At 36.4% G+C, this 26,073-nt stretch overlaps 5 protein-coding genes across 5 annotated transcripts; 4 read left to right on the forward strand and 1 right to left on the reverse strand.

Moving 5' to 3' along the window:
- The first annotated feature begins 3,569 nt into the window (after window positions 1–3,569).
- On the forward strand, window positions 3,570–3,998 carry LOC126628874 (RING-H2 finger protein ATL70-like). Its single transcript, XM_050298736.1, has one exon. It carries the CDS (start codon window positions 3,570–3,572, stop codon window positions 3,996–3,998), a length of 429 nt encoding a protein of 142 aa, XP_050154693.1.
- Window positions 3,999–17,152: 13,154 nt separating this feature from the next.
- LOC126628344 (uncharacterized) lies at window positions 17,153–17,836 on the forward strand. The gene has a single exon (XM_050297997.1). The coding sequence runs from the start codon at window positions 17,193–17,195 to the stop codon at window positions 17,535–17,537; it is 345 nt and encodes a 114-aa protein (XP_050153954.1). The 5' UTR covers window positions 17,153–17,192; the 3' UTR covers window positions 17,538–17,836.
- Window positions 17,837–17,846: 10 nt separating this feature from the next.
- Window positions 17,847–18,938, reverse strand: LOC126628336 (uncharacterized). The gene has a single exon (XM_050297970.1). The coding sequence runs from the start codon at window positions 18,646–18,648 to the stop codon at window positions 18,049–18,051; it is 600 nt and encodes a 199-aa protein (XP_050153927.1). The 5' UTR covers window positions 18,649–18,938; the 3' UTR covers window positions 17,847–18,048.
- Window positions 18,939–23,258: 4,320 nt separating this feature from the next.
- Window positions 23,259–24,353, forward strand: LOC126628875 (protein FAR1-RELATED SEQUENCE 5-like). The gene has a single exon (XM_050298737.1). The coding sequence runs from the start codon at window positions 23,259–23,261 to the stop codon at window positions 24,351–24,353; it is 1,095 nt and encodes a 364-aa protein (XP_050154694.1).
- A 101-nt stretch (window positions 24,354–24,454) lies between these two features.
- On the forward strand, window positions 24,455–25,504 carry LOC126628876 (protein FAR1-RELATED SEQUENCE 5-like). The gene has a single exon (XM_050298739.1). It carries the CDS (start codon window positions 24,455–24,457, stop codon window positions 25,502–25,504), a length of 1,050 nt encoding a protein of 349 aa, XP_050154696.1.
- The last annotated feature ends 569 nt before the right edge of the window (window positions 25,505–26,073 follow it).

Genomic DNA, 26,073 nt, shown 5'->3' on the forward strand with positions numbered 1-26,073 from the left:
ATTGAATTTTCAAAGGTTTTTGGATGATGATCCATTATATGATTGGAGTGAGAACCTAATGGAACTTTTTGGTATTCCAAGCACAAGCATATTCAATTTATAGTGTCAATTTTAAATGAAATTCAAATTTGAAAAGGCTCATCTTCACCATACTTAGAACATGAAAGACATTATAATCACCATGGACGGAGCCAATGAAGGCTCACTGGAGGCAGATGCCCCCACTCAAGTTATTCGTTTGTTTAGTTGTAGACTACAATTATATAATATACACGAGTTATTTTTTAAGAAAATATATGTATTTAATATTCAACATACATTCATTCTACTTATACTTCATATCAAATATTATATGAGCAATAATGCTCTTGTTCTGTCATTCAAACCAAAAAAAACCCCCTCCCGCCTATCATGTACTTATATTTTTCTCATCACTTTGTCATTTTCCACTACTATATTGAAATTTTTGTAATATTGGAATTATGATATATCATCATTTGAAACAATCCTTAATATCATATTGTGTATAACCATACTATAATAAGGTTTTCTTAGTTGTTTTCAGTTGCCCCCACTAGAAGAAATTTATGGCTCCGTTCCTGATAATCACCCTCATAATATTCATTGGTTCGATTGTAAGTCACATTTTTTTAGTCTAGCATAGGCATGGCTAGAGGACGACCCTCAAACATTCATGGCTACCACAATTTATTAAAAAGGAAAAAATTACAACGAGGGGACAAGTAGCCAAAACCGAGAAGAAAAAAGACGAACAGGTTAGGTATATGGTTATGCCCAACCACTCTCTACAACAAAAAAAATAAGAAACAAGAGTTGGAGCCTTGGAGGTGAATCCCACCTAGAGCTCATAGCACCATGATTTTCCAAAATATATGCGGCTTAATTAACTTCTCAGAAAATATGAGTCAGTGTGATTCTACTGAATTTACCCTTTTTAATTTGTGGAGATTCTTAATTAGCTTAGGGTTTCCTTAAGTTGGTAGTTTTTTTATGCATGTGGAGATTTTCATACGTGATTTTCAGATTGCTCTTTCATGCAGTTCTTGTGAGACTGCCCGTCGGGATGGACGGAGGACCAGACTGACTCAGTCTCACCGCATATTTTGCAAGTTAATTAGCCAACCTCAATAATGTTCATAACTTTTTGAAACTAAAATAATATTGATAGATTGACAAAAAAAAAAAAACATAATTATTGTTAGTTTTATTCACAATTATTACATGTTGCTGCGATCTCCATCACTATAACACAGCACCACATATTTGAAATTGGTACATACACCCCCAAAAAAGTTAACTCGTCGTTTAGGGAAGGAAATAGCTAGGAAAGCAACCTTAACACACTTATTCCTTTCTTTTGTGCGCTCTTTTAACTTTTTGCTTTGAATCAAACTAATAAAAATAAAGTGAATTTTACACTTTCTTTCTAATTTCTCACTTTTTTTTTTATATTTATAATCATAGAATAGAATAAAATCAACGGCTAGAATTACACTGGTATGTAAGACCATCATTAAAGGATATGTCAAAGTCAAATAGGATTGAAAGATATTCGGATGTTATCCAATGGAGATGTCATACATGATGTGATAACCCAGTTATCTAGCTCCTTATTTTTTAGCTGTATTTTTATTATAGCAAACAAAGAAAGAGTCAAATATATAATTTTAATTTTAATTCATGAGTCCTATTGACATCCAATAAAACAAAAACTAAAAACAATTTTAATTATTTTTTAATAGCTAATGTCCAATATAATAATAAAATGAATATTTGACACATTCATTAAAAAAGAAGAAAATTTAACATTTGTATTTAATAGACCATATCTGCTATCAGATAAAATTTTAAAATATTAGATTCGACATCTCATTTTGGGATGCTCTAAGAAACTAAAAATATTGTGGGAAAATCACTTCCCAATAAAGTACATATGGGTATGCACATAAGAGCATCGGTAATGAGAAGTATAAAATACCTTGAAATGCGTATTTTACATTTTTTTTTTGTTAGCCTCGAAAAACATTCCAATTGAGAAATGTAAATTATATGTTTTGAAAACTTCAATTTACATCTTTTATATCTTTTGATAGTGGGTTCCGTCAATTAATGAGAGAAAATTAAATAGTATCTCAAATTTACAACTCTTTCATTGACGTAGAACTTATTTACATATCATGAAATGTAAAATGAGATATAAATATGGTTTTTTCTCCCCAAATTTGCATCTTCCAATTGGAGATGCTCTAAGAAGAAAAAAGTTGTGCACATATCATGTGTATTCAATTGAGATTTAAAAGTTCTTAAAAAGTCATAAATTCACGAAGTTTGATAGAGTTCTAGTGGAGTTTTATAGACTCCATGTGAATTCAGTCAAAATCTTAGAGAAAGATGCTTGATTTCCTAAATCCTAATATACCCTATAAAATTCTTCAAAATTCTTAATTTTTAAAATACTTTAACAATCAACTTATAGTTGAATACAAATGGAGTTTAATAGACTTTTTTAAAATCTTGATTAAATACATGCAGATTCCTATGTGGTTTTATGAACTCCTTTAAATTTTTAATTGAATACCTATGGACTTCCTTTCATCCATATCCACTACACGAATCTCAAAATTCAAACTCATCTATCGGTGATAAATAAGGTGGTGCACACCAAACTAAATGGTGGTGAGCAAAAATGCTTCCCAAGTTATTTGGTTTAACTTAATAAATAATTTCGTATATTGTGCTAAGTTAATAAGCATTTAATTTTCTAGCATAGGTCAGTTGAAGCAACTATTCGCTTCCATTAAGGTAAATAAAAACTATTTTTTCTCTAAAACATAGGTCAATAACACTTGCTCAAATTTCTATTCATTGACCGCTTCTTGAAAAAACATAGGTCAATAACACTTGCAAAAGTTTCTATTCATTGACCGCTCCTTAAAAACACAAAATCTTAATTGATTCAAAATGTAATTGCATTTTGCTCAATATTTCGGTCATTTTATCAATATTTCTTCAAATAAACAAGAGTAGTGCTATGCTAATAATTTATTTGTATTATCTTTCTAATATAGGTAGGACAACTACCACATTTAAGTTCTATCTCTATTAAAAATATAGTACAAATGGTATTAATAAATAATATAAATAAAATAAGCATAAATGGTTTACTACATAAAGTGGGTACAAATTTCATTGTTAAGAGAATGATAGAAACTATATATAATTAACAAAATCAGATACAAACTCCACTACTTGTGACATACCCCAGATAACAATTCGTTTATTATATAAAGTGGGGACAAATTGCCTTGTTAAGAATATGATAGAAACTATATATTATTAACAGAATCAGATACAATCTCCACTACTTGGGCACACCCCAGATACCAACTAATACCTCCAAATCCAAAACAAACACATCTCTAAATCGCCGCCCTTTCCACCTCACAATATTTAGCATTAATCATTTTCTACAATCAATTAAAAAAAATGAAAAAAAATGCACCCTTGTTCTTCTTCTACATGGTTGAGGTAATTAAGCCAAAATCAACATGCCAGTCGACGCTGACGAAATATATGATGCCGCTGGAGTTTGCATTGGCGTCATCGCCATAATCATACTCATATACTGGATCTCTTACTGCAAGCGGAGACAATCTCCGGTTGACCCGTCGGACCATGACGAGGGCTCCGCAACCATAGAACAAGGGCTTGATGAAGCTACAATATGCAGCTACCCGAAACTGCCCTACTCCGAGGCCAAGCTTCAAATGGTTGGTTCAGTTTCAGCGCCTTCTTGCTGTTGCATATGCTTGGCAGATTTTGATGACACAGATACATTGAGATGTGTGCCTAACTGTGGCCATTTTTTTCACCAAATTTGTGTGGATAAATGGTTGCAGCTCCACCCTTCTTGCCCGATTTGCAGAACGTCGCCTCTGGATCCATCTGTGGGATCGATGAATACTTCTGAGGTGTAATTAGTTGCTGATTAGATGGATTGAAGTTTAGGATTAGTTCATTTTCTTTGATGAGTCAATATACTCATGTATCAGTTGTAAACAATTTCAAGAATTATTGTGCATCAAGAAACACTGATAAAATTTTAATTTCCATTTGCCATTTTTTTAAATTTATTATTCGAAACTATTACAATAATTAAATAGAAACGAGAGTTTCAAACTTGAAAAAGTAGAAACTCAATAACATGTCTACTCAAATATTGGGCCACATGCATTTATCAATTAATTTAGATCAAATTATGTGGCTTTAATTTGGTCGCATCTCTCTTTTCTTGTTGAATTGACCACACTGTTGATTTGATATTCCATGAACTCGTGTATTTATTTTTTTAATAAAAGACTAAAAAGATGGAGTGGAGAAGTAAAGGTTTTTATATATTAAAAAAATGATTTAGGTATACATTTGTTTGTTTTTGTAAATTTATTCTTTTTTGGTTCATTCAATTTAAATGCCAAGTTGCCCAAAAGTAAACATGAATCGAAACTCAAGAGTGCATACAAACTTGACTTGACTTGATTCTTGACTTGATTTGACTTGATTGACAAACTTGACTTGATTCGTAATTCTTACTAGCAAACTGATTCTGATTCAAACTGGTTAGTGTTGAGAGAATGGAGAGAACCCGTCACTAAACTAATGAGATTTCCATATCTCAATAGTAACAAAAAATGAACAAACACAACTATCACTCGAGTGATCACGGATCCAAGCACTTGAATAACGAACGAGTAAACTCCACAGCAAAACTCATCCGTGTGGGCTTCCAACACAAAAAAAAAATGAGCAAACAAGCCATTTTCTTTTCCTTGCCCATGTGGGCGTCAAAACCTCCAAACAAATTTTTTCCTTTTTCCTTTTTTTTTTCTTTTTTTTTCTTGTTTTCTCCAAACAAGTGCAGCAATCCTCAAATTTGATTGCAGGGCAGGGTGACGACCGCGTGCTATGGCAATGGGATTCTAGTGGTGGTTCAAAGCAAACATATTCAATTTTTTTTCTTCTCAAAACTAACACTGAAAACTAATATCAAACAAACAACATGGATACCTATCAAGAACGGATTAAATCCCGAAAGATCAAACATACTCTGATACCAAGTTGAATATCAGAGTGCACGACGAACAAGACTAACAAAATAATAGAAATATTATTAAACAAACTGAGAATGCCGAGACGGCTCCAAAACCCTAAGAGGCTACATTGTGACTAACTTATTTCTCAACTGAATAACAAGCATGCTATTTATAATAAACTAACCTTAACCCTAAAAGGTAAGAAATCAAAACCCTAATGCTAACGGGCTAAGCCCAGAAAACCAAATATTCAAATAAACTAAAATCCTAATATTTTCCAACAAAAGATAATATTGAGTGTACTCAATATAAACTGTGGACTTTTTATCCTAGTATGATTCTACTTAGGCAAATTTGGTTATTCACCCCTATAAATAAAAGTGGTTTTACAACGTAGAGAGGACCTTCAGTCAACACACAAATTAACGCTCTACGCGAAACTTTCTCATACCCTAAGAAATAGTAATTGCTTCACTAACACGTCAACCTATATTCAATTTGGTTAAACATCAATTGATTGACAACAACACAAATTCAGTTTGGTTAAAATCATTGGAGTCGTAGAATTAGCTCGGTCTAAGAGTTTCTTCGGTTGGTTAAACAACACCTGCTCCTTTTTTTACTGGTTATCTATCCCAAGTTTCAGGTGGCTAAGAATCTCTAGTTGTTTCATCGAAAAAAGTCACTTCATCAACTCTCTCAGTGAAGTGATCTGTCGGTTCATTCACAAGTATCATTTAGAGTTAGGTCTTCAGAACGCCGATTCGGCGTACATATATTTTCACAAATATAGTTGAAACCTTGTCTTCATGTTTTAGAGCCCAATGCCGAGAGTGTTCCTTCCTTAGTCGAAGTTTCTTGGTGTAGAAATTGAAAGTGTGTTTCATTATCATACCATCACTTATTCATTTGACCAAGCTCGGTAATGAATTGGCACACGCGCATTAACAATCATCCATAGAAAGACGTAGTTAGCTCGTAGATTACTTCGGCTCAATACGTGTAATTTTTAGGGTCAGAGTTTCCTCACACTCTACATCGTGATGATCAAATTTCCCACACATATAACATATGTTTGGCAACATTTCGTACCTTAAGTCCACCCATTCCCAATCCTCATTGCCACCTAGGAATTTTGTCTTCATCCCTCACCGTAGCGGTTTGGACACATCTAATCCCACCAGAATAAGCAGCACACTCGCCAAGCAATCTCCTCCTCTGTTGCAATCAGTAGTGCATGTACCCAAAGCTATCGCAATCTCTCCCAATCTCCTCCCCCATCGCTAGTATCATCAAAATCAGTGGCAGCCTTTTTACTTGTATTCTTGTGTGGTAAAAAGAATTTTGTGGATATAAGTCAACAATCTGTGATTTAAATATATGCTAATAAATAATAAATGCAATAGGAATTGACAGAATATAAACTAGAATACGAATTATAAAAACAGACAACTTGAAGATCGAGGCTTGCGTACCGCAATGTCCTTGAAACAGAAATTTCGTCCCTACTCTCTGCTTGTAGTTCTACAGACGTCTGCTTCACCAGGATTCAACGATCAAGTTAAAATTCCAGCACCGGAAAATTTAACTTCTGGCGAATTTAGTGTGTTTCTCTCAGTAAGAAGGTTTAGGAATGTAGAAGATGAAGTTGATTATTTTCTGTGTTTTCAATGCCATGCAGATGGATGTATATATAGCATATGGATGCCTGTTTGCAACAGGTATGAGAATGGGGTGTGACTGTTGGGAGACATCTCTTCAGAAGGGTGCTTTGCTCTGTGTTCAGAAAGAACTCTCAGACTTCATCTGAAAGGATGAGTCTTTTCATAAAAAATAAATAATTAATTAAATCTGAAAAATAATTAATTAAATAATTTAATTATTAGAGCCCATTTTTTGATAATTAAATATATATTAATTATATATTATTTATAATTAATTATATATTAATTACCAATTAATTAATACACCCCAAAGCCCAACCCCAAGGGTGAGCCCAATTTTCTTCTCCAAGGCCTATCTTCCAATCACTTTCTATAAGAGATAAAGCCTTATAAAGTGTGGAGACCTTGTGGGAATGGTCAATGTGGGACAAACTAGGGCTGGGCACGGGCCGGGCCGGGCCCAATTTTGAAGGAACCGGACCTTACCCGTTTTAAATAGTAACGGGGCGGGACGGGCCGGGTAAAGAGATTTTGAGTTTTGGAACCGGACCTAACCCGGCCCGTTTGAAACGAGCCGATTCGGGGCGGGTCCACGGGTCCAACTTTTTTTTTTTTTTTTAATACATCATTTTATAAAATGGAGCTGTAGCCTGCCGCTGCACTGCAGTGCACAACAGCACATATTACATTTACAATTACAGAAATATTGAAGCACAGATTGTTGAAGCACAAATGCACATCAGCACATATTAATATGATCTCATTTTAACAATGGTTCACAAACTGATACCAGTTAATGCTTAATCCCAGATTTCGACCCTTTCCACCCAAATCATTTGAACAAAAGATTTGAAATTGGAACATAACAGAGGTCAAGATTTCAAAACCCAACAAAATCTCTAAATCTAGAAAACCTTAATTTAATTTTAAATCCTAAATCCCTAAAACATATTACCTTAACTGAAGAGGACTGTTAACAGAGCTCGACTGCGCTGCAAATATGAGTCTGAGTCAGGTGGATGAGATGATTGATTCATCGTTTTGAGTTGTTTGACTTCGTCGTTCGTCCATTCGAGTTCGACAGAGAGAGACTGATTTCGAGAGAGTGAGTGAGAGAGAGACACAGCAGCAGCGGTTTAAGATTACATTAGAAAACAAGGAGCTCCAGATCATCGACCATGATTGCATTCCCCATCCCAATTCCTTGCATGCATTCAAAAATTAAAGCCACATCAAACAAAGAAATTCGCTATAAATTGAATGAAAAAAAAACGAAGAGACGATTTCAACTTCCTTGGATCGAGGTTTGATATGGCGGCGGCGGACGGAGCTGATAATGGCAGCGGCGGACGGAGCTGATGATGGCGGCGGCAGACGAAGCTGGGACAGTGAGAGCGAGTCGGGATGAGAGATCGAGTTGGGAAAAAGGAAAAGTGAGTGACTCTGAGTATATGAGAACTGAGAAGACTGAAATGAGGATAAAACCAATTATTCTTGCTAGAAATGGGCCGGGCCGGGGGCCCGTTCCCTCCTATTTCTAGAACCGCCCCGCCCCGCTAATTTCTTGTACCCGCCCCGTTTTGTGTTTTGAAATTTAGGACTCGCCCCTTACCCGCCCCAAATCGCGGGTACCTGCCCCGACCCGCGGGTCCAGGACCCGTTTGCCCACCCCTAGGACAAACCCCACATAAGAAATTTCTACTCAAAATTTCCAACAATACGGACTTTTCAGGTTATCAGCCTTTCACCTAGAATGGGGCAAGATGAAAGAACAAACAGAATTAACAACTGCTCAAACATGTTAGACTGACATTAAAATCTGGAGGTCGTTCCAGATATAATTCGACACTTTTTCATCCTTAATCCGATCAATGCAATACTGCAATTCTAGGGTAAAAGGTTTTTCATTGGTTTAATATTTAATACTTGGTACTGGACTAAGGTGGAACTTCGAATACCTCGATGGTAATTTTAATAAATACTAAATTTGGGAGGTGACGTTTTTCCGAATCAATGTCATTGTTGGGGGGCTTTGAGCTCTGTGTCGGGCCTACAACTTACTCGTGTTTCGCCTCAGTATTCCTTACTTTGAAGTTAGCTTACTTCGGAAAGATTGACAGATTAAATTATATTCCGCAATTATGAAGGATGAAAAGAGTAAAGTGTTTTACTCTGACAGGCTTAATGACTTAAATAAGCTTCCAATGCACATTCTAGAGAAATTATTCTAGGATAATTCACTCACTGTATATTGGTAACTATCTATCTTCGAAGTGGAAGCGCATTCTTATAAGCATAGTTAGGGCCAATTGTGGGGACGATTTTCTAGGCACTTGATTGGTGACAAAAAGGATCGGAATACACGAAGCCCATTGAGCGTAGTCTGGTAAGCCAGAATGAAGACCTATTAAAGATATTACTTGTCCTTCAAGTAAGGAAATCCTAATTACTATCAAATTAGGATATATTAAGGATTAGGCAACATAATCATGATTCTAGTCTCCTGATTACTTTTCCTACAAGAACTCTCAAAGGTCTCCATAAATACACTTGTTAGCCTTGTAAGGTTATACAATTAAAACACAAACGAAGAGTGACTGACCTGATTCCAATGGTAGTTACCGAAGATGCAGTAGCCATGCAGGCAAGACGTCATCGATAAAACTCCAATCTTTATGTTTGCCATGACAAACAGAAACACCAACTCTTCTGTAAACTCCTAGCTTTATGACAATGCTCTATGGGAAGCCTTAGTTGTCGTGTCTAGGGTTAGCAGGGACCGGTGTTTATATACTAGCCAAAAAGTCTTAGATTCCGTCCATAAGGGAAAACTAAAACTCTCCTTTCTTGGCTCTCAAGTAAAATATCATAATCATATATTATTAAGGATTCCATCAATCCTATTTCCAATATAAGACACCTTATATAGGATTGATATCTTTAAGAGATCAAATCACAATTAACATTATTCTCCAATATTACATTCCTATTACATATAGTAGACCACTTAAAGGTTGATTTATATTGGATAAATCCAACATTCTCCCACTTGGTCTACAAAATGTAATATTCATGTTTATACTTGAGATTGGAGACTAATGTCACTTTAGTGGCCATGTAACAGTGATTACATCTCGTCCTTAATGCAGCTTCTGTCAAATGCATTTCTTAACATGGAACTAACAAGGTTGTAGAGTTGACACAACCCAGAACCTTCATAATCACACATGCTAAGATCCTCATTTACATGAAACACAAATTATGATCAATAGATGAAACTTTAAAATTAAACTTTAAATTAACCAAAATGTCTTACTTTATATCATCTCAGGTCCACCTTATTGTAACTCACAAGTTACACTTTATGCTTCTTCGAAGCCTTAAATCTGCCAATGCAGATATCCTTCATCTAATGAAACCACCATAACATGTAGGTGTGAATACATCTCCAAAACAATCATGCATCACTTTCATTAGATCAATAATAATACAAACAATGTTTGTAGCCAACGGACACAACTGAAAATACCAAATAGGCACATGTCCAAGTAAAATATCCCAAAAAAACTTCATAAAACAAATTAATTCAACACTTGTGAGCAAGATGAATTAATATGTTTTTGACACTAATCTATGCACCATACCAGTTACTTTCATAGTGATTTCCAACACCTGCGGGCAAGATGGAAATCCTCACAACTGAGCCAGTGCACAAACCATGCCATGCCATTTAATATGCAATTTGATAACAACTTGATAACTGATATTTTATCAGATGATTGACTAGCACACGAAAAATGTGACTTAATGAATCCAACTGGAGATTAAAATGAATACATGGATTCTATACATACCTTATAGGTCATCTGCAACTGTAAGGCATTACTAACACGAAACTCAAACTCCCACTGATCTGCAACATCGTTACTTAATTTGCAAATCAATACTTAAATCATACTTTTGAAAATATGCCTTTGGGAGTAGCCTTACTTAGTCAATGAATGCATATTACCTCAATGAAAGGTACAACTAAGCTTGAAAGCATTCACTGCTGTTACACAAAACATGTATCCAACAACCATCTTATATGTATTAATAAGTCCACATTTATGCTAAGTCCTTATGAGCCCCAAAATAAATGATCAACCAAGAAATCCAAATGATTGCAAATAATAGAAAATGTACGCATATACCAAGTATCCATTCGTGCAACTTAAACATTATTATAGACATTCAAGTAACACAAATTCATGGAAGATAGAATAATGCTTTAATAGATTCATGCAAGTCCACTTAGTGCTCAAAATTTTAGAACAACTCCCACTAAGTTTTCAGAGTTTATACTTGCAAATAAGTTAATGAGTGTGAAGCCCAATTTTCGTTCACTAATTCTCCCACTTGGGCAAACACTCGTTAATATATTCTTTCAAAGATGTTCCTAAAGAAAATTGCTCTATATTTTAGACATAATAAAATAGACATCTCAACCAACATAAAGTTGTCAAACAGAATTTCAGCAACGAGTTACACTTACTTTAGAATTTATCATAATTAATTTACAAGCTTGATTGCTACCAAATTTATATTGATCAAAATAGACATACTAATCTTCATAAAATAGAAATACAGAGCCATTTTGGGTCAAAATAGTAGTCTAAAGTCACGTCTCAAAAAGACCAACACAATCTGCCAGTAAAACTGTCTATACGATCATGGGTTACTAGTAACTTCACCATAATTAACATACATGGCAGAAAATTACGAAAATTCGCAGACACATAGTAGACATCTATATGTTGAACATATCCAAAATTCAGGTCATTTGGTGACCATTAGACATGTCATTCACCGGATTTAAATCAAGACACGCAATCTGCCAGAAACAATTATGTGCATCTATCATGAATTTATATATCCATCACAAATTCAATTTCATATCATTTCAATTTCGATGTCCAAAAGAAACTTTAGTAGTCAAATTTCATCCTCTAAACCGACATCATAGTTCAAATTGAAAAGATTTTCAAGCATAAGACTTAAACAATGCGTACCTTAGCAATCCTTGATTAACCTTCATGGGTCCAATACTTTGCATCAACAAGTCTCATAAAGAGATACAAAATACATCATGATGCAACCGATTTCCATGCCTTCAAACCACAACCTTTTATGAGGCTCATTGTGGAAATATTTGTCACTAATGGCATGGAACTTTATCCCGATAAACTTCATGAAACTAAATTAATTTACACCTGTAGGCAAGAAAATTAACTAGTTTCTAGTACTAGATTTTATGTCACAAAAGTTCCTTCATGAAAAACTTCAACACCTGTAGGCAAGATGAAGGTTTTCACAACTTATGTGAAATAAAACCCATACTATGCCATCTTAATTAAACTAAAAGAAGTAATCCACACCTGTAGGCAAGAAGATTATCTCTTTTATTCTAATTAAGATGCAAAGTTGACCGAAGTAACTCAAAAACACAGTCTCATCGTCAACTAAGCCATTGCGGCTTGCTTAGTTGAAATGGCATTGATCAACTCCGCCCTGAAACGATACAAGATGTCACATGAATTAATTAACTGTAAGTGACAAAATTATGATAACTTGATTCGAGCTTCAAGTCTTGCCAACAAATGGCACTAATTCCTTCATGACTCCCTTTGACATTATATTAATCTCAAGAAACCTGACAGCATACTTGAAAGAGATTAATCACATATAGAACAAATTTTATTCCACCAAAAGAATGTCAATACTTATCATTATGGAGTCAATTGTTTGAATTAGAAATACTTTATGCAATGCAAAAAAACAATACATTCCTTTAATTTAAAAACTAAATTGCTCAAATGTTTTCTTAAGTCAAACAGGTTCCTTTTCTTTTGTATCTTTCTTTCCGTAGTACAAGGCTCCTAAAACATTAGCATCAAAATCGTGCATTAGCCTTGTAAATACCAATTAAATAAAAGGAACAACCAAAATTATTTTCTTCCATAGAAAACATCTCGAATATATGCCCTACATTAGCCTTGAAAAGTTTCTTTTCTTCTCCCCTTATGGCACATAAAAATTTACTAATTAAAACACTGTTTAAAATTCTTTAGGCATAGGAAAAACTAACAAACTATATACAAGTTTGAAAACTTATGCTTATCAATTTTAGTCATATGCTTTGAGTGAAATACACACCTCATGCCTTCATATGTTCACCACTTCTTTATAAACATATATATAATCACATGACCAACCGGAATTCTCATATAAATAGATAACATACAAATGAGAATTGTCACATAATTACTGCAAACCTCATTCACTTGTATAATGTTCTTGTTCTTGCCACTGGATGCTTTCTGCCATTCTCAGTCAATTCACAATTTATGCATCAATTTCATAATTAACTAGTCATATACAATTGACTATACTGAGATATGAAAGCAAAATTGTAGACAAACTAATTTGATTAGTCATGCATATTCCTTACGAGTTAATATCACTATGACCATAAGCAACAAAAGTACTGCATAACTATTGCTTATCTGCCAGATTATACATATATTTGTGTGTCTTGTATGGGATCATCTCAAGCTTAAAGCAATATATAACCACCCAATCCTTGTATAAAAACAAACCACATGTCCATTTTGCTACATGTTTGCAAATTTAAAATTTAATCCATATTGATTACTTCCCGTAGCAACCAATGACATGGCAATCCAATTCAATCTATATATATGTCCCACACATTATCATATAAGACAACTGATTAAAAAAAATATTGATTTGCACGAATTTATTTTACCCATGGAAATCAGAAGCAACAAGGATTTGGGGTGTTTTTCAAAACCTGTCTGTGAGGCATCTGAGGGGGTGCTTAGTGTCCCCTTTGCGTCTGTTCACCCTGGAAACTGCGATTGGAGCTGATGAGGCCAGCCAATAGGCTCATTCATGTACTACTAACAAGATATATATGCACATATGTATGCTTTTGGGTATGCCTTAAAAATTCAACTTTTCCCAGACATACTAATTTCCACAGATTTGGTCTATTCGTCAAGGAGCCCCCATCTAAAACTTTTAACATTTGGAGCAAAAATTACTTAACGATCTGCTGCTAGTTAAAAGAAACTGTAAAACACTTGTTTAAACGAGGAGACCAAAAGGAAAGGTTATACCAGGATTTCATATGCCAATGTATATATATGAACCTCCCCATCGAACTTGCTGATGTACAGGGACCTCAAAAATTTGAGAATACATCGACAATACATAGTAAAACATTCCAGCCAAAATATTAGCATGAAAATAGAAGTAGAAAATTTGAAATATGCCATGGTCTTTAGTCTTAGTTAATTTAATGAACTGAGTAATCAAATTTTCTTTATCATCCTTTATCAGAACTGTTGGTGATAATAAAATTTGACTAATCAATTGATTTTTAAACTTACATGTACTTGTTTGATCAGACAATTGCTACCACTAATGCAATTGTTTCATGTCATATTAGCGTAGCAATTGTAGAGTATAATTCATATAGAATATAATTCATGGCAAACATGATACCTTTTGTAGCCAACAATTCAAAGAAATCGCAATACCCTAAATTTATAATTGCTCATTATATTTAGGGTTGACCGAATTAGTTCTAATATGACCTGATCAAACACATACGTCATAAAATTGATAAAATTAGTTCTTATTCAAACATACCAATTGCCCATTCGGATATACATGCTGCCAAAATTTATAAGAATTGGATCCATATATATTCATGACATGCTTAACTAAAACATGGTATTTAATGTACCTACATGCTCGACAAAAATTTAAGAACAACATCAACGGCACGTGTGATTAGTAGACTTTCAATGTTTATCCAAATATCAGTTACTGATTAAGTTGTTTGCTTTCAGTCTCTAAAATCAACTTTTCTTAATAGGTTTTAATCATATAACCAAAAGCTCTGATACCAATTGTTAGCCTTGTAAGGTTATACAATTAAAACACAAACGAAGAGTGACTGACCTGATTCCAATGGTAGTTACCGAAGATGCAGTAGCCATGCAGGCAAGACGTCATCGATAAAACTCCAATCTTTATGTTTGCCATGACAAACAGAAACACCAACTCTTCTGTAAACTCCTAGCTTTATGACAATGCTCTATGGGAAGCCTTAGTTGTCGTGTCTAGGGTTAGCAGGGACCGGTGTTTATATACTAGCCAAAAAGTCTTAGATTCCGTCCATAAGGGAAAACTAAAACTCTCCTTTCTTGGCTCTCAAGTAAAATATCATAATCATATATTATTAAGGATTCCATCAATCCTATTTCCAATATAAGACACCTTATATAGGATTGATATCTTTAAGAGATCAAATCACAATTAACATTATTCTCCAATATTACATTCCTATTACATATAGTAGACCACTTAAAGGTTGATTTATATTGGATAAATCCAACAACACTAGCTTGGGTATTTAACGGAGGACGGGGGACACATATATCTCTCTCTCAAACTTCTACACACATATTCTCTATGCCTAACAAAGACCCTTACGTGGCCGTCTACGCGTAGACACGTCCATGGAAAACTCGTCTCCTTAACGCACCGTCATAGGCTATTCGTCAAGGATGGTCCACTCTATTCTATCTTAAAACTACACACGTGGTTTGATTTCCCTTTATGTAGGCAGTCCATTCAATCATACCATCCAATCAACCTCATTCTTCCCTCATCGAAGATCATGTGCTATTCTGACTGGATTTCACATTTGCTTGCGGATGTGCACAAATTTGGTTTCAACATGTTTGATTATGATGAGACATTCAATATGTTTGTTAAGCCTGCCATTATTTGTCTTGTTCTTATTTTAGCAGTCACTCATGGGTAATCCATTGGCCAACTAGACGTAAAAAATGCCTAGCCACTTACAGGAGAATGTCTTTATGGTCCAACCACCGGGTTTTGTAGATCCTCGTCACTCTCATCGGGTTTGTAAAATTACACAAGGCTTTTTATCGTCTCAAATAAGCTCCCCTAGCTTGATTTCAGTGCTTCAGTACATTCATCATCCGTCAAGGCTTTGTGCAATGTCTTGTCGACCTCTCATTCTTCACTTTCCATCGTGGTATAACCCATCTTATTTTTTTACTTTATGTGGATGATATTATGTTAACTTGTAATAATTTTGGTTGCTCTTCGGCTAGATCTCTTGAGACATGAATTTGAGAGACTTTGGTCCTCTTCATTACTTTCTGGGTCTTGAGATTCGTCCTACCTCGGTTGGTCTTCATCTACCTCAAACCAAGTGTGCTATTAATTTACTCAAAAAAGACAAATATGACTGATTGTAAGCCATGTAGAACTTCATTGCCTCTCGTGCTTAGTTATCTAATCAGGATGGCACACCACTTCGGTCTCATGAAAATTCCTCATCTTTTGGGTTCTTTGTAGTATCCTACTTTGATTCGCCCAGATATCACCTATACAGTTAATCATATATCTCAGTTCATGTCTCGTCTCACACAGACTCATCTCATTACTGCTAACGCATCCTACAATATGTTAAGCGTTCCCTGGACCATGGGATTTCCTTCCTTTGCTCCTCCAGTCCTCTTCTTTTCTAATGCTAATTGGGTTAGGTGTCCGGACACATATCATTCCACTTCAGGTTTTCTTATATTTCCCTACACTGAATTTGATTTCCTAAAGCTCCACTAAACAGCGGACAGTCTCTCGATTTAGGGCGGAATCTGTATACCATTCATTGGCTCGTGCTTGTGCCGAATCCATTGGCTTTCCTATGTTCTGTGCGAGCTTCGTTTTCCTGTTACTTCACCCACCTTTATGTTTTGTGATAATCTTAACACTACTTATATAGCTACCGATCCATTTTTTCATGCTCAGATGAAACAAATTGAGCTTAACCATCATTTGTTCGTAAACATGTGTATTTGAATATTCACAAAGTCCAGTTTCCAATCCTCACTTTGAAATTCTACATTCCAAACCTGTTGCTCCAAGACCACCAAGTTTAGGGGCTGTTAATGTAGGAGATGAATTCTCATGAGCTAAGTTTTGTAAATTCCCATGAGCTTAGAGCAACTCCACCGTTGCTAAGGCTCCATAGGGCTATTCACTATTTAATCCACCCAGTGAACAATAACTACCCTTAATGAACAGTAATTGCATTTTGCATCTCCACCCTTACATTGAATAGCTCTAACAATAGGCAATAAAATAATAGTATTTTTTATTATTTATAAAATAATACAAAATAATTATTTTAAGAAAAGTAAAACAGAAACTCAAACACCACCTAGCAGTGACTTAATAGAATTGAGCAGAATAGAATCGAATAGTTCCCAGTTCCGTCTCTCTTTGTTTCTATCATTCTCTGCAAATTGTAATGTCGAGAAACCACCATGTCCTCCGCCTGGTGCTCTCATGCTGCAAAATCACAGCACAGGTGACGAGCCGTAGCAACTCCTCAATCATAACCATGGCCTCCTCCTCCGAGCAAGAGTTTGTCGTCCTCTATCCATCCAATCTCAACCGCTTCCCTCGTTCCCAAACCTTCTGGGACGCCAAGGTCGCCTCTCGCGTTGGCGAGAAGCTCGCCCTCCGTCTCCAGGATATTGGCGTCACCAGTGTTGAGATCGACCTCCGCAAAGAGCTTTCCAGGCTCGTCCACCACCGCATCAGGGTGTTGCCGCTCTTCGACTCTATCCAGGCCTATCCACCACGTGGCTGACGTCACCCAGACGTCAGCCTTGCGTCACGTGACCTTCGGGCCCTCGGGCTGGCTACTTGTGCCGAGCCACTCCCTCGAGCTTGCTTGGGCTCAATCGCCTGCATACACTGGACCTCATTGCTTGGGCTATCTGGCCCTGTTTGAGAGCCAGTCCAACAGGCTATTGCCCACGGTAGAACTGCTCTTAGGTTACTAGTTTCCCAAGTCACTTGACTTGGATGCCTTACTTGGGATATGTTTGTAGCTTTGTGAGATCAATTATAATTTTACAGAAATGCCATCTGCTCATGTTTCTAATACTTCAATTGATGACAGGTCAAAAACTTCAATAGAAATTAAAGCATTTAATCAAAAAAGAAAAACACTAGTCTAATTCAACACCAGTTACGTTCTCGCTTGATTAATTACACACTCATCAATCTCCAAACTAAAGCTGAGAAGTTGGAGAACTAAAAGAACTTTAAAAAACAAAATACAGAAGTCCAGAGAGAAAAAAAAAATCCCTAATCAATCAAAGGTTAGTTGATTTATTGGGTTTTCCTTTTCCCATAACAGACTGCTTAATAAGTTGCTTCAGTCCCTTCTTCTTCTTCTTCTTAATCACATCAATTTGAGTCCTCTCAACCTCACTGATATCAATCTTCTCCTCTTTCTCACTTCTCCTGATAATCTCCTCTCTCTCTTTCTCACTCCTCTTGATCATCTCCGCCTCGTCACCTCTCTTATTTTCGGCACTACTCTCCATAAACTCCTCCTCCAGCTGCACGCACAGCTTCAGCACGCGGTCCTCAACGTGATCCAGCCGCTCGATCAGCGACCCCTTGGCGTCGGTCTCCATCATCACGTGCTCAATCGGACGGCAGTGCTTCTCTAGGCTCTCGGGAGAGATCAACTCCGCGGATGAGGGAAATTTCCCTCCCTCGCTCGTGAGGGTCCCGCTCGTCCTCGAGGGTGTGGACGCAAGCGAGCTACTCTTTGGCGTATGAGTATGTGAACGTGAATGCGACTGCGAGCGTCGGATTTCCTCCAACTGCCTCAGAATTGTATCGAGTCTGTCCATCCTGAACAAAATTGGTTCGTCGGTCGTGTTGGCCGTCGTCATTGCCACCATTATTTTCCCGGGAAACAAACACTCCTTTGATTCTTTTTTGTTATTTTTCTTCTCTGTTTGAAGATACCGGACAAAGATAGAATCAAGATGACGAGGGTTGCAGCCTGCTTATTTAACGAGACTGATACGTTGGACAGGTGTTAGAATTGCGATAAGACGACTGCTGATAAAAAGTGTCGGCCGTATGAGCTGCGAATAGTTGCGGCCATGCAGAGACTAAGCTTAGACACGTGTGCCATTAGTGGTGCAGGGCCGTGTCGCAATCCTGCGCCGGCCATCGTCAGATGACGGTGTGGATTGGACTTTTGTGGATTGGAGGACGGAGGTAGATATATCATCAGATCTCGGCTGACATTTCTTCAAAGGACGTGTGACATTCGCATCCACCCCTCAACGTCATAAAAATAAGGATTATCATTATGAAAATCTAATTGTCTCCCACGTACAATTAATTTTGTCGTACAAGTATTATAATTGGAAGCGTTAATGTTTTTAGCATACAAACGCAAAATTAAAACACTTCATTTTTGTTATCATCTAATTAAAGATCATATTTGTAAGGAGATCATTCAATTTGAAAATGGTATAGTTACGAATATGCATAAAACAATAAACAGTTAATTGTGAATATGTTACTTGTATTTTTAACTACGTTATTACAATTTTATTGTGAGACTAAACTGACTATCTCACTCTTAGTGTAGATAATATTGTTTGTTAAAAAAAAATGTTCATTTGAAGATAATTTTACAAATTATTTTTAAACTAGAAATTTGTCATCTTATGTAAACAAATCGACATTGTAAGTATAATTAACATATTTAAAATAAACTGTTTATTTATTTGATACACTTGCTAAACAAATTACTCAATGTTGTGATATACATTCTAATACATGATTATGTAAATTCTTATTGAATTACTGTCTTAATTCTGATTGGGCCTTTTGCTTTGTCTAAAGCCCAATGTTTGGTTGTTTAATAGCCCATAACGGGCTAGGGGTTATGTAAGGCATTCTTTATGCCTTTTGGTTTGGGCGGCAGCGGATGAGAGAAAAAGGAGCCGTCTGCCGACAGCTCCAATTAGTCAGAAAAAGGAACCGCTGCTCCCCGTTAGTAATCACTCGGTCAAAGTTATTGGTGTTAGGTTTTGTGGCTTTTGGAAAAGAAGGGATTCGGTATATCTTTCTATCTTTTCCATTTATTCTTTGTAAGGGATTTGGTATATGTTTCCATTTTTTCCATTTGTTTCTTGCATGAGTGAGAGCTTTGTGTGTATGTGGGTTTAGGGATTTGAGAGTAAAACTGTTTGGACCCATTTTTACACTATCGGCCCGAGTAATCGAGGTCGTTGAATAAGCAGGATTTTAGACCAACAAAGTGGTTGAAATGATTTTAAATTATTATTGAGAAATAATATTGTAATTTTAATTATGATATTATCTCTTAGTAATATATTAAATTATTTAAACCTAATATTTGTCTAAATCCCAATCGATTTGAATGGTGATAGAATATAGGGATATGCATTAAGGCATGCCATCAGATAACAGCATACAAAGATATTGGGATACAATTTGCATATGTGGTATTGCTTTGGCCACGTGACACCTGCATAATTAGGACTCCTGTGCAAAGTGTTATTTTGATGGAATATGGCATCTCAAGTGATTAGCTGATATTGCAATAAAATTGCATGCATGGTTGCACAGATGTCATGGGAAAGGTAGCTTTATAGTTTGCATTGGGAGTCTTTGGCTATGAATGACAGCTTAATGGGATAAAGCAAGGCTACTGATGGAGTTTTGATGTGATGTGATAAGCCTATTTAGGTTTTTATTAGCTTTGAAAAGTCAACCATTTGAAGATAGGCTATAAGCCTATGCCACGAATCAGTTTGAGTTTTAGTCGGTTTATGCTTATGATCCAGGCCGTGCCAAACAGAAAATATGTTCCTATAAATGCAAAGGCAATGGTAACGCATGAAGGACCTCCAATTCAACACATAAATTGCCCTGCGCATTCTCTCGCTCTATGTGAAACCTCTCAACAACCTTGAGATTTTTGTTTTCTTTTTTTCGCCGACGCATCTTCAGTTTGGATAAACAGCACTGTGAAGGCAACCGGCGACCATCTTCAGTTTGGATAAACAGCACTGTTGTCGTAGAATCATCCGACCGTGGAGCATCTTTAGTTCGAATAAACAGCACTGCGACAGGGCCGACTGGTTACCTATCAAAGTCTCGGTCGAGAAGGATTTTTGAATCCTTATCGGCAGAGGTCGTCTCGTTAGCCTTCTCGACGAAGCGAGGTGTTACAAGTTATTATACTTGGCACATGGAACGCCGAGTCGTTTATGATTGGTTATTCGCAAGTAGGTTTTAGAGTTCGGCATTCTGACGGCCGAACCACTTTCATAATCAAGACGTATATTCGTTTTGAATACTTGTGTCCTTATACTTTGGTGTCGATTTGGCGTGCTTATACTCTTACGAATATAATCACAGTGACCGAATCCGGCGTCGACGATTTGTGAACTTCGCAGAACTAGTAGCTTTGTCTTCAAGCTCTAGAACCTGAACGCTGAGGCGTGTTCCTTCCTCGGCCGCAGTCGCACGATCGAGAAGTCAGCCGCGCACCCAACGCAACATCAACAAATTTTACTCCTCGGCTGAGCTCGGCCAACGAGTTAGCACGCTCCGCATACAACCGAAGGACGTAATTAGCTTACGGATTATTCGGCATGCGCGCCACGTAGGTTTAGTAGTTTTTAGGGTCAATATTTTGGCACGCCCAGTGGGACCCAGTGCTAAAACTACGTAGTTCACATGATATATCAAGATCACAATGAGATTCGGCACCTATTCAAGGAAATTGGCGAACAACAAAACCTCCTTGACCAAATCATTGAAGAAAATAAAGAAAGGCAAAAGTCTTTCTCTCAAAAGGCTGGGGGGCAATTTTTCGCTCCGGCCACAATTAAAATTCGACCTCAGAACATTGTTGAGACAGTCAAAGAAGAACCTAGGCCACCTGTTTTTTCAGTCGAGACTAAAATTATGGTAGGCCTAGAAGCAAAAGTTCAAGTTTCTGAGCCACAAATCGACTTAGAAAATGATTCGTCAAAGAAGTGCTCCAATGACGAACAAGGCCGAGACATGAGCCTAGCCGAAAAAACCACGCCAATCAATATGATTATTGGCGATAAAGCCGATATAGAGATATTCCATTCGGCTAAGTTATTTAAGTTAAAAGCTAAAATTGACGAAATTATTATGCCTGGGGGGCATAATAATTGTTCAACACATTCGGCGGCCGATAAAAAATCTTTCGTCAAGTCAAACATATTTGGAGATATTATTTTATTCGGCCTTGCAAAAATTCAAAGTGAAAGTTTTGATACAAAAAGCCTTCGGCTTGGAATAAAACATCATTGGCCTTCTCCACTTTATAGTACGACCACTTTTCTATCCATTTGCTAAATTATTTTCTTAACCATTCAGCCCCTTGGCCGATATGTAAGAAAATAGGGGGGCAACGAGCATTGAAGCCCTCATATATATAAAAAATAAAAATAAAAAAATTTAATCATTCGATTGTGTAGGGTGAGCTCGGCCAGAAGAATCATTGGATTCAAATACAAGTTCATGGATTCTTAACAATATCGTTGGGCGAGTTTGGCCAAAAGATATATTACGTTGAGCCATTCAATTCAATGCATGCACGCAGCCTGGTGGATAAGAGTATGCTAGCCAACTATTTGCCTGGTGGATATATATAGCCGACTGTTTGCCGAGCTCGGCACAGGTTATCATAAGGTAATTCGGCCTGTAGGAAATATAGTTCTTGACCATGAAGTCATTCGGCCCGCAGAAAAGAAATATATATATATATTGCTTAAGGGGAGGGATCCCCATTTTTTCAAAAAAATGGGGAGCCTTCTCCTGACCATTGGATGAACTGGGTGGTTCAGATTAAATATCTGATATATATCAGATTTCTTTTTCCTTTTTCTTTTCTGGTTCCTGCCTTTTCCTTGCGACACAGAGCTTCACACGAACAGAGCTTTGCACCAGCCAAATCACAAGCCATCGCGAATAACCTTTGAGATTTCAAGTATGGTCTCCTCCTCATTCATTATTTTAGATGATTAATTTGAAATTTGGGTTGAACAATTAGGGTTTTTTTCTGATTCGGGAAAGACAAGCAACAGGTAGGGGAGGCGAATGAGACATTTTGCTTCTGTTGCTTTGAGATTTCAGGCCATCGCCTCAAACCTTTGTGATTCACTCATCTTATAAGGTTGAAAGATAAGCAACAGGTATGCAAAACCGTTTTTTGATGCTTTTTATTATTCTTTTTGGTGTGGAAAAGCATTACTCACATAGACGGTTCACTGAAAATCGAGAGGCAGTGGATAATTTGAGTGGTTTTCTTTAGGGTTTTAGGGTAAAAACCTTTTGAGTTCTAATTCAAATTGGTTACAGATTTTTCTTGAAAATTTTGAGTTTTGTTCTTCTTTTCAAGTTTTGTTGATGCATTTTATTATTCTTTTTGGTGTGGATGTTTGATTGTTCTAATGTTCATGTTCAAGTTATGGAAGCTAATGAGATGGCTATTGAAGTTACGAGAACTAATGAAATGCCTAATCAAGTTATGGAAGCTATGGAAGCTAATGAGATGGCTATTGAAGTTATGAGAACTAATGAAATGCCTAATGAGATGGCTATTGAAGTTACGAGAACTAATGAAATGCCTAATCAAGTTATGGAAGCTATGGAAGATAATGAGATGACTATTGAAGTTATGGGAGCTGATGAAATGCCTGTTCAAGTTATGGAAGCCAATAAAATGCAAGTTCCAATGGAAAATCAGTCAGAAATTGTAGCTGGTATTTGTTTTTTCTATCCTCAAGTAACAGATGAGTTCAAGCCTACCATAGGTCAATGTTTCGAAACATTAGACGACGTGGTTGAATTTTACAACAACTATGCAATGGAGGCTGGGTTTAGTGTCCGAATGCATTCAAGTAAGAAAAATAAGGATGGTGAGATCACGAGAAAGGAGTTTGTGTGCAACAAAGAGGGAAGTAATACAAAAGAATGGATTGGTGACGAACAAAAGCGTCGTGGATTAACCAAAAAAGGTTGTAAAGCAAGATTGATAGTTGTGAGATCTAAACTTGGTGGGTATGCAGTCACCATATTTGACGAGGGCCATAATCATCCAATGACATCCCCACAAAGACGCCACTTGCTAAAGTCTCATCACAAGGTTACTAAGTGTCATAAAATATTAGCTAATCAGCTAGACATAGCAAACATACCTCCACACAAACAATTTGACATTCTTGGATTGCAGGTAGGTGGAATTGAAAATGTTGGTTGTACACAAAAAGATTTATATAACTATAGAAGCAAGGTGCGAAATAAGATAAAGGGGCATGATGGAAAAATGTTGCATGATCATTTTTTGCTAGAGCAAGAAAGAAATTCTGAATTCACGTTCAAGATTCAAGCAGATGAAGAACACAAGATTACTCAATGTTTTTGGGCCGATACAAGTTCGAGGCAAGCATACAAGTTTTATGGTGATGTGGTCATTTTTGACACTACATACAACACCAACCGGTATAGTATGATATTTTCCCCGTTCATGAGTGTAAACAATCATGGTCAAACAATCGTTTTTGTTGGTGCCTTCTAAGTGACGAGACGATGGATTCATTCATTTGGTTATTTAGAGAATTTTTGAATGTCATGCCAAGTGATGCTCCAAAAATGATTATTACTGATCAAGATCCGGCAATGACAAAAGTCATTCCTTACTGTTTTCCAAACACGTTTCACAGATTCTGTATGTGGCATATTTTGGATAAGTTCTCGAGCAAGCTTCCTCCGATGAAATACAAAGATCATTATTTAGATTTCAAAGCATGTATTTGGGAGTCAGAGACTAGTAAGGAGTTTGATGTGAAATGGATGGCTGTTGTTTCAAAAAGTGGATTATCTGGTAATGGCTGGTTGCAATCGATATATAGGATTCGATCTACTTGGGTTCCAACCTATGTGAATCATGTTTTTTCTGCAAATTGCTTATCTAGTCAGAGAGCTGAGAATGGACATTTATTTCTAAAGAAATATGTTACCAAGAACAACTCATTCCTCGAGTTTATGGTTAAATATAATAGGGCATTGGTACGCCAACGCCATTCGGAGTTGAAGGCAGATCATATTGATTTGAACGAGAGGCCAAAACTCAAATGCTCTATTAAGATGGATGCGCAAATGGCCAATATTTATACACGTAGCTCTTACCTTGATTTTCAAAAGCAGTTGTGGGAAAGTTACAGCTATAATATTGAGCTTACAAGCGAAAATGATACTTGCAGCATGTTTAAAGTTTTGCCCATTGATGACGAAAAGGGTAGTAGAGTTTGTGAAATTTTGTATGAAAAATCTAGGGATTTTGCATCATGTAGCTACAAACAATTTGATAGTTTAGGAATCTCATGCAGCCATCTTTTGGCATATTTGCATAAAATACGTCAATTTCAGATATTGCCGGATGAATACATTTTGAAGAGATGGACTAAATCTGCAAAATCTTCGGTTACAGTTTCTAATGTGGAGATATTTGTCAACAAATCTGTACTTAAAAGGCGTGGTAAATTATTCCAACAATATTCGCATTTGATTGATAAAGTCATTCTAAATGATGAGGCAAGTAAACTCTTTTGTGAGGCAATAGATGCTGTGAATGAGAAGATTAAGCCATTGGTTGGTGGTACCAATGAAATGTGGAACCTTCTACAACCAAAGGAGATATGGAATGTCGTGCAAAAAGAAAATCGATAGTAGATGATGTTGGTTTTCTTGAACCTAATCCTGTTAAGACCAAAGGATCTGGAAAAAGACTTAAAAAGGGAAAAGAGAAAGGAAAATGCAAGAAGAGGGTTAATGGTAACCTTTGTCATGGGTGTGGGCAATATAGAGTTAATCATGACAAAAGAAATTGTCCGGAGCTCCACAATCGGTAAAAATACATACTCCGCGTGTTTTTGTATGTATATCGTGCAATTAATATATCAATAGTTGAAATGCGTTTGTTGTCTTTGATGTATAATAGCATTATTATTGTTAATCAACATTTTTATGATTTCTATTTTGGTTAATTGCAAGATGAGCAACACTCATTGTCTATAGGAAGCTGATCTCATTTTTTTGTTCCTAATTTGCATGATGTTAATAAGGTTCCTCTGTTTTGCATAAGCTTATTCTATGAATTTTGAGGAATTGGCCATGAACTTGCAGAATGAGGAGCACTCATTGTCCATAGGAAGCTGATCTCTTTTTTTTTTTTTGTTCCTAATTTGCATGGTGTTAATGAGGTTCCTCTGTTTTGCATAAGTTTATTTTATGAATTC

The sequence above is a fragment of the Malus sylvestris genome, chromosome 7 (assembly GCF_916048215.2).
Source record: "Malus sylvestris chromosome 7, drMalSylv7.2, whole genome shotgun sequence".
In the NCBI taxonomy this organism is placed as follows: Eukaryota; Viridiplantae; Streptophyta; class Magnoliopsida; order Rosales; family Rosaceae; genus Malus; species Malus sylvestris.